This window comes from Cyrtonyx montezumae, unplaced genomic scaffold (genome assembly GCF_038088225.1).
Source record: "Cyrtonyx montezumae isolate F1298 unplaced genomic scaffold, pur_monq_1.0 scaffold_27, whole genome shotgun sequence".
Lineage (NCBI taxonomy): Eukaryota > Metazoa > Chordata > Aves > Galliformes > Odontophoridae > Cyrtonyx > Cyrtonyx montezumae.
Genome location: NW_027072014.1, coordinates 985382 through 995228, shown reverse-complemented (window position 1 = coordinate 995228; position 9847 = coordinate 985382). Strand labels below are relative to the sequence as shown.

General features: G+C 41.8%; 1 protein-coding gene across 1 annotated transcript; it reads right to left on the bottom strand.

Annotated features, from left to right (window-relative positions):
* Positions 1-6328: 6328 nt before the first annotated feature.
* Positions 6329-7248, bottom strand: LOC136051186 (sentrin-specific protease 2-like). Its single transcript, XM_065740514.1, is given in 3 exon segments — positions 6329-6559; positions 6561-6761; positions 6763-7248. Coding segments are annotated over 3 exon segments (918 nt in total).
* Between the last annotated feature and the right edge of the window lie 2599 nt (positions 7249-9847).

The following is a 9847-nucleotide window of genomic DNA, read 5'->3' as shown; positions in this document are numbered from 1 at the left end:
TTCTTTCACTGTCTGAAAAGGCATTCTGGTATTGAATGCACTCCCATTGAAGCTATTTTATATTACACTTCAGGAAGAAGAATGTGATCACACTAGTCTGATCGACTTCTGTTCTGTTGATTCTTGTGGCACAACAGCTTTTCTGTACATGGCATAGAATAGCACTGAGTGAACAGAAACACTTGTGGTGGGACACCATTTAACAAAATGCAATCCATGAACAAAGGAAAACTTACTTGCAATTTACTGTAAAGTAAAATGACATTAGGCTGTCACTGGGCTTGTGACATCTGTTCATTTGTAGATTATCATCTAACATTCTTTTTTAATACTTTTTTACTTTGCTTTTCCCCATATCAAAGCAGCTGCCTTTACCCTCAGTGTACCATAGGACATCTAAACTGAGCTTACCTGAAGCTGACTTTCAGAGGTGATAAATGGAAATGAGGATTCTACAGAGATGCTGCAATATGAGGCACTACTGACACTTATTTTATTATAAATTAAATTTAAAAAAAGATGCTGTGCACAAGGCAGAGATATTTTCAAACCTACCCTCACTCAAGCTCTAGCACCATAGCATTTCTATATCCCTCTAAAATACCAATTCTCCCTTTCTTGTATTTTAGAAAAACACAGAATGCTACAGGCACATAATTTTTCTTGATAACCTAACAAGTACTGTCTACTTTATGAGACATCTGTAAATAGCATGGCACAAAGACAAAGTTAGCAAAAGACTACCAAAGTTTTCTTCCTAATATAAAATTTGCATTTACAATTTGCAATAAATATTTTATTTTTTACTGATTTCATCAGTATGAGGAACGGCTGAGTAAAGACGGAAACAGATACCAGAATATCATAGAGAAGAAGTCACACAGAGGAGTAATTTTATTTCTACAATCAATAATCAAACATTATAGGTAGTCTAATTCCATTCACCAGCAAATTACTATGATCAAAACAGTATAATAACACATGCAGTGGAAGAGTTTTTGTTTCAGAAAGAATTCCATCAAATGTCTAATAAGTTAAGATTTTCAAAATACAGGATAGCAGCAAAGCCAAATATAGAATAGGTTCCCGTTCGTTTATGCTCAATAAAAACAAACATTTTAAATTAGATAGCTAGAGAGCACATGAGCTGGTTTCTACATGTGTCAGTTCCAATTCACTTTGGATCATTAATCATTTATCACAGTGCCACATAATGCTTTTAAGAGCATATTCTGAAATGAGTATCACAAATTGTCATATAATATTCACTTCAGTCAAAAATATAATAATGATGGCAAACAGTGACCATTTCTAGAAAAGAAAATATTATTAATCTCTACATTAATAAAATATATATATGTATGTGTGGCCTTCAGAACTATGTGAATTTTATTGCATTCATGTTGTGCCAGGAACTGCAAATTTGGCCCTTATCCAAGATACCAAGTAAGGAATTAGTATGTCCTTCATTGCCTGTCTTTAGAAGTAGATTATTAATATATATATATTTATCACTTGAATTGGGGGGGTGCATTATAGGCCCACTGATCACGAGTAGGAAATTGAAGAGGTCTTCTACAAGCAGCTGGAAGTACACTAACAATCTCAGGCACTTGTTCTTATGGGGGACTTCAATTATCCAGATATTTGTTGAGAAAGCAATATGGACAGGCATTTGTGCTCCAGACAGTTTCTGCAATGTTTTGAAGATAACTTTCAGATGCAGGTGGTGGAGGAGCCGACAAACAGTGGAATCTTACTGGAGCTTGTTCTTATTAATAAGAATGGGCTTGTTAGGGAAGTGAAGGGACATATTAGGATGTAGCAATCATGGATGGTGAATTCAAGATTTTGAGTGGAAGAAGCAAATAAAAAAATAGGATTGCTACCCTGGACTTCAGGAGAGCCACTTCTGGAACATTCTTGGAGCTATCCCATGGGCTAGGGTCTTAAAAGGTAGGGGAACCCATGAGAGGTGGTCAGCGTTTAAACAACTCGTCTTCCAAGCTCAGGATCAGTGCATCCCTGCGAAAAAGAAATTAGGCAGAAGACCTGTGTGGCTGAGCAAGAAGCTCATGTGTAAACTCAAAGGGTAGAGAAAGGTCCATGAAATGTGGAAAAAGAGCCTGACCACTGTGGAAAAATATAGGAATGTTGTCAGAGCTGCAGGGATGTGGCAAGGAAGGCCAAAGCCAATCTGGAATTGGATCTGGCAAAGGAAATAAAGGATAATAAGAAAGGCTTTTCTAAGTATTTCAACAGTAAAAGGCAAACTAGGAAAACGTGGGTCCCCTACTGAATGAGGGGGTTGTTCTTGTAATGGGGGATTGTGAAAGACAGAAACTGTTTTCCTTTCTTTTGTCTCAAAGCTTACTTTGTAAGGCCTTTTCTGGTGACAAGACTCTGACTGATAACTGCCGGTCATCTAGATGGGTGTTATGGTGCCTCATTGTCTCTGCTTATGGTTGTAAAGATAAGTAGAAATAGGGGCAAATAGTATTTTCTTGGGGGGGTACGGCTTGGAGAAGCTGACCGACACAAAAAGACAACAATGCACCTGCATGGTAATGAAGGCGACATCCGCTGCTGGCTTATCTGTTGGGCCAGACATGTCACACAAACAAAGAGAAAAGGAAAAAACACCTGAGAAATGAGGGATAAAAGGCCTTCACTGAACCAAGGATTTTGGAGAACTCCCAAAGAAAAAATCTTTGAGGAGAACTTGAAGAGAAAACAGAGAATTCCCTGAGGGGAGAAACTCTTAGGACGGACCCTGAGGCCTGCTTGCTGCCATCTCCCATCCCCTGCAGTGACCTGACGAGTTCCTCAGATCAACGGACCTACTACGAACCTTGCTGGATCCACGGTGGTGATTATATCTCTCTTGCTTTCTGCCAAGACTCCTTGCTTTTCATCTCTATCACTCTCCTTCCCTTCCCCATATCCCTAAGCAACTAGTATTTGTAATAAACTGGTTGGGCTAACATTTGACCCCTTGTGCCTTAATCTCACGCCAGGTATACACATAATCAAAGAACCTCATCTCCCTCCTTTACATTGGAGCATGACAGGGATGCAGAGAAGGCAGATACTGAATGCCTTCTTTGCTTATGTTGTCACTGTGTGAACTCCCCCTCAGGACTCCTGGACCATGGGTGTAAGTGAGAGGGTCTGTGGAATGGAAGGCTCCCCTTTGATGAGGGAGGAAACGGTCTGAGAGCACCTAGGTAACATCAGTGTGCATCGATCCATGGGCCACAATTGGATGCATCCACATGTGCTGAAGGAGTTGACAGAGGTGACTGTTGAGCCACACTCTGTCATCTTTGAGAGGTCTTGGAGAATGGAAGAGACGTCTGAAGACTGGAGGATAGCCAGTGTCATTTCAATCTTCAAAAAGGGTGAGAAGGAGGATTCAGGGAACTACAGGCCAGTCAGCGTCATCTCCATCCCAGGAAAGGTGATGGAACAGCTTCTGCTGGATGCCATCTCCAGGCAGCTGGAAGAAAAGAGAGTTATCAGTAGTCAGCATGGGTTCACCAGAGGAAGGTCATGCTTGACAAACCTGGTAGCCTTTTATGATATTACTGTCACAGTGGATGAAGGGAGAGCAGTGGATGTAATACAAGGCATTTGACACTGTCTCCCACAGCATCCTTATAACAAAGTTGAGAAGGTGTGGAATAGATGGGTGGTCGTGAGTTGAGAACTGGCTGACTGACAGAACTCACAGAGAGTTGTGACTGGTGGCATAGAGTTTATTTGGAGACTTGTATTTAGTGGTTTTCCTCAGTGGTCAGTGCTGGGTCTGGTCCTGTTCAGCATCTTCATCAGTGAACTTGATGAGGGCATAGAGTCCACCCTCAGCAAGTTTGCTGATGATACAGAGCTGGGAGGAATGACTGACATGCCAGAAGGCTGTGCTGCCATTTAGTGAGACCTGGACCTGGAGTCTGAAGAGCTGAGCAGAAATGAACCAGAAGAGTTGAAATGAACCACATGCTATTAATAAATACGTAAGGTCAAGCTCACCCACAGATACTTTCAGGCATTTCTTTACCTCTCAAACTATTTCTAATCATATGTAACATTCTTTCTCCTGTGCAAATGGTGCACCTTTTTATGATTTACATTAAGTAAGGATGGATACTCTCAAATCATCCCAGTTTTCCTGAGGTCCAGAAGAGTAATCTGCAAAACTTCCTCTCAGCTTAAACACAAACAATGCATCTGAGTTACTTAAGTTCCCCAAGTATCTTGAAATGCTGAAAGGTGCACTGACTTTCCATTTAGGAAACTGAGGATCCAAAAACTAGATGTAAATCTTTCCTTTCATTATTGTGAATTTAGACCTGTTGGGTTAGGAGCATCTCAAACCCAAGATGGATGGATCAAATTCCAAACCAAATGCACCTGTAATTCTTTTCTACTAAGCAGAAAAAAATTACCTCACTTTGTATATGTAACAGGTTTATTTGTTTGTTTGTTTTTGTGGTTTTGTATGTTTGTTTGTTTTGTTTTGTTTTTTGTTTTTCCCAAGGTAAAATAACTAGATTTAGTACACTCCTTAATTTTTAAGAGGGAGCTGGTGCTTGGGAAAGAGCCACTAGCAATCATCAGGCTCTGGACTATTGGAAAATGTTATCACAGATTCTTTAACTATATCAGTGTACTGGTGAGAAAAAAGTCCACAATGTTTACAAAGACTGATATGAGGAGAGAAAATGAAAACACTAACTTAGCATGATAGATCAAATAGTTTCACTTTCCATATATGTACTTTCACACTAAGCCCTGTTCTGTAGGGAAACTAGAGGCATCATACTTACAGAGCCTAGGCAATTTCCTTCCTTTTCTGTCCCAAGCAGAGTCTAAGAGATAATCATTCAGGTTCAATAGTATTTTAAAGTTTTTCATTGAAAATAAAAATAACATGTCAATTACTCTGTGCTGCAAACAGTCTTGATAGGCACCACAACTTAGAAAAAATAGAACGTCTCTTTGGGCTTTCATTGCTATTGCTTTTTGTAAAAGCTGGCATTTTTATCTCAGGAGGACTTCAAAAGAGGGAATTTTTTATACAGGCATGGTTAAATGCTTAAATCAGATGCCAGCAGTTTTACTGTTTTCCTCTCTTCAAATATTTTGAAATCTTAAAGGACAACGATCAGAGATAATCACCCTGGTTAGGTGGAAAACAAACAGTTTAAATATCTCACCTCACTGTAGTAGCTGAAAAAGCAGTAAGGCATAACCATAGTAACCACAGTAACTAATGACTAAGCTTACACAGTAACTAACAGTTAAGCTTGACTAAGTAGAAACAATAGTAGCTGAAGAAGGAAGCAAAAGGAGAAAATGTGGTGATACAGAGTTGGTAGAAAAGTTAGGGACAGAGCCTAAGAGGCGTGGCCATGGAAGAAGATATAAGGAGATGTACGAGACAGTAAAAGCGGAACTTTTGCCACACTATATTGGTGCAGTTTATTTATGTCAGGCAGCACCAGCACCGTATAGTTCCCAGGCTTGTCGGTGCTACGACAAATGGTGCCCCGTGTGAGGTACAGGCACGCGTGACGGTGCTGGCTGCTTGCTGACGGGCTGCGACACGGACACAGGAGCCCACCGTGGTGAAGCCGTGGAGGAGCCTGGCGGGGGTTGGCCACCCTCTGGGGCTTAGGCGCCGATTTGGAGCCTCCGGTTCTTGCAGGTTACGAGGAATCAGGGAAGGCGGCGGGGGAGCGGAAAGCCCCAGGTGCCACGATGGAATCCGTGACTAAGGTATTGCTTCAACTTTGTAAGAAGTACTGTGATAAGTATGCACCTTCTAAAAAGGAGATTGCAGCTGTTTTAACGCTGCTCCAGAGAGAGGGGTTACTGACCTCCTTAGTGGAGATCTATGAACCCGACAAATGGGATCTTTTAACAACAACCTTGTCTCAGCGTGCCATGTCTACGCAGAAGGCAGCTGAGCTTAAAACTTGGGGGTTGATCTTTTAAGCCCTTAAAGCAGCCCGAGAAGAGAAACAGACCACTTTGGCTGCGCGCGTTTCGTTAGGACTCGGAGACTCAGACAAGCGTCCAGGGGTGTGTACAGTGGGGTGTACAGGGGGGTTGGGCGGGGGAGGTTGTTCTGTTCCTGCAGACTCCAAGATGGCGCCGGAGCACTGTGCCCCTCCCTGGGAACCACCGGATAAGAACAAACAAGTTTGCACCTTATCACATAAGCCAGGATGACGGAATGTGGAAGTCTCATGCGGCCTGCCTCTCGGGAATGCGGGCCTGTTGCTGTATCCTTCCTTGCGTGACTTTTGCCAAGGGGAGGATCTCACACGGGGGGGGGGGGAGGGGCTGAGGGGGCTGAGCAGCGGCCACCCCCTGCCCCAGCGCTGGCTTGTTTCTCTTGTATTTTCCCGTCTTCCTTTTTGTCTGGTGTATAGTACCAGGTCGTATCATCTTCTGGAGAGTGGTGTGAGCTGCAGCCAACAGCTTTTAGTGTCATGTACTGAGGGGCATCCCCTGCACATTTTTGATCTTCTGGGTCACGTGCAGCTATCACTGGTTTCTCTGGAGTAAGTCTGGACATTGCAGCTTGTTGGCTTTGGAGTAGGGCGGTATTTAGCATATTTGTCCTTCAGTGGTTTCAGGAGCTGCTTGTACTTCTCTTTCTCTTCTCTCTGAACATCCTCCTCAGCAGCACAGTGAAGCCTCACTGCTCTGCCTGCTCCTGAAGTAGAAGGTTCTGGTACAGAGTGCTCCTTTAATGGGTGGCCTTGTTGTTAAAGTGTCTTCAGGAGTAGGTTTGGTGCAGTGTTCACCATTCCTGTTTGTGCTCACGTGTGGAATGGTCATAGGAAAAAGGGCTGCTGTAACCCTATTAAAGAAAGCACTGGACTCATAAGGCATTTGATCAATCTGCAGCATTTCTGCACCTAGCGCAGAGCTTGTTGGTATTGAAGAGTCGTACAGAGAGGGCCCTTCTCCTAAATCTGTGGTTGAAGATATAGTGTTGCCTGAAGTTTCCCAGCATTCATCTGCTGCTTTGACTGGCAAGTTCACTTCACCAGAAGAATCAGCTTCAGAGACAACATAAGCTGACTTCTTCCTTTTTGCTTGACTCTGGTCAGCATCTTCTTCCAGAGATGGCTGAACGCTGTGGAGGGGCCGCTTGTGCGGGGCCGGGGGCGGCATGGGGTGGCGTGCGGCGGTGAGGAGACTGCTGACGGCCGCCAGCAGCCATTGGTACATAGGCCCCGGCTGCCGCCAGCCCCTCTGCAGCGTTCTGCACATCTCTGGAAGAAGATGTCAGCACAACAGCAGATGTCGGATTGCCAGATCCTGCATTATATGGATGATCTGCTGCGTGCAGCCCGCACTGAGTCCAGATTAAGGGATCTCAGGAATGAGATAACTGTCGCTCTGGTCTCAGCGGGGTTTACTGTCTCTGCAGAGAAGGTTCAGTGGGGACCTGGGGTTGATTTTCTGGGATATCGTCTTGGACGTGCCCTCCAGTGGGTCCATAATGCCCTAGGGATCCCTCCTCAGTTAATGAAGCCTTTCTATGATCAATTGAAAGGCAATGATCCCAAGGAACCTAGATTTTGGACATCAGAAATGGACAGTGCATGGCAGGAAATTCTTCAGACTGTGACAACCAATAATCTGGCTCGTCAGGATCCGGCTCTACCTTTGGAAGGAGCAGTTACCCACTGCCAACAAGGGGCAGTGGCAGTGATTGGCCATGCCTTAGGGGCAAAATCCTGCCCCATTTGCTGGCAGTTCTCGACCCAGCCTACAAAAGCCTTTCTCCCTTGGCTTGAGATATTGGCCTGCCTGCTTCAGAAAGTGTGCCTGATGGCAGTACAGGCTTTTGGGGTATAGGCTTTAGTTAGGATAGACTTGCGAATCATGCTGTAATGGGGCAAGGCTTTCCTGAGAGGACTGTTGCATGTATAGGCGCAATGCGGGGATTTCGGGATGTACGCGGTTAGGGTCCTCTCAGAAAATAGTATGCTAGATATAGGCATAAAGGGGGGGAGATGTAGTAGCTGAAAAAGCAGTAAGGCATAACCATAGTAACCACAGTAACTAATGACCAAGCTTACACAGTAACTAACAGTTAAGCTTGACTAAGTAGAAACAATAGTAGCTGAAGAAGGAAGCAAAAGGAGAAAATGTGGTGATACAGGGTTGGTAGAGAAGTTAGGGACAGAGCCTAAGAGGCGTAGCCATGGAAGAAAATATAAGGAGATGTACGGGACAATAAAAGCGGAACTTTTGCCATACCACATTGGGGCAGTTTATTTACGTCAGGCAGCACCAGCACCGTATAGTTCCCAGGCTTGTTGGCGCGACAACACCTCACAGCAGCATAAATGATAAAGTATTAAAGTACCTGTTCTGTGCTTGGGGCATGAGAGATAGTAAGATACTATAAGTGACTGAACAGTAGCAATAGGTTAGATCACAGACTGAACTTTCACTCTAAATAAAATATATCAGCCTTGAGACACGTCCGCAGGAAACTAATCTTGATTAGTTCTAATTACCAGTAATTATGTAAATGTGAAAGGTTTTCACACTTTACTGATGAACTTCATATATGCATAACAGTGTTGTACTAAGAGCATCAGCACAGATGTGGTTCTGTTTTCAGTTGTTCTGTTTTCTTTTCTTCTGGATAATTGAACAAGAACAAGGTCAGTGCACTGTTTTTTAAAATTACTGTTCTTTTCCAGTATTGGACATAGAGAAAATCTCCTCACAGTTTTCAGCAGCTGATAATTCTTTCTACTGAAATGATGGGATTTCAGGAATATCTCTTCACTTGTTTTGTTACCCAAAGCATTCTGCTCTAAGTGGGAAAGAAAACAAAAAGCACATAAAGAATGAAATAACAAAAAAATTGGGTTGGGAGGAATGATTAAACTCTAACTAAAATTGACAGAAGTAAAACGTTACTAACATAAAGTTGCAAAAATATTTTTCATTTAACTCTTCATCTCAGTTTAACTAATTCATTTGACTGCCACCATCGCATTTTATATTCCCAGTTACTTCAATTGGAATCATAATCTGACTCTCAAAATCAAAGATTTTGCCTTCTTTTTCCCCATAAAAATTCCACTAACATCCTGTTACATGTGGGAATAATAATCTTTTAAAATCACGCATTAGTTATTTCAAATTATTTCAAATCCTAGCATTTTAAATACTATCATAAATATTTATTCTCCTTTGTTTATAATTTTCAGTTAATTAATATGTTAGATTCAGTGTTGCTCCTTATTAATTTCATCACTTCTTATTCAATAATGTATTGATATTTAACAAAAACAAATAGTGTAGTTAATCTGAAAACCTATTTGACTGTAAACTGAGCTGTAGCAACATACAGTTGAGCAATAGCTTCTGTTTTGTTGTTAACAATATCTGATTCAATCTTCATTTGATTTAATTTATATCATTTCATTTAAGACTTGTACTAGTTTTAACACAAGATCCTAACATAATGATGGCTAACAGCTTTGAATAAATGAAGTATAGATGTTCTGTTTTTCAGGCAATAGTTGCATCATCAATTACCAGTCTTGATATAGTAAATACCTTCTGGAACATTAGCTCTCCATTTTTCCTTCCACATAATTCTTTTATGCTGCTAATTTTTCTTTTACAGCGATGACATTTCTGTAGAAAAGTACTAAGTGTGGCTTTGAAAAATCTTATAGAGCTTTCTAAAAGCAAACAAGGAACAATTATAATAACTATCAAAGAGAAAACAAATTGATTTCAGCAATTACTTTCATAGTGTATTTTATTATCTTTGTCATCTGATTCAGCTAAGATA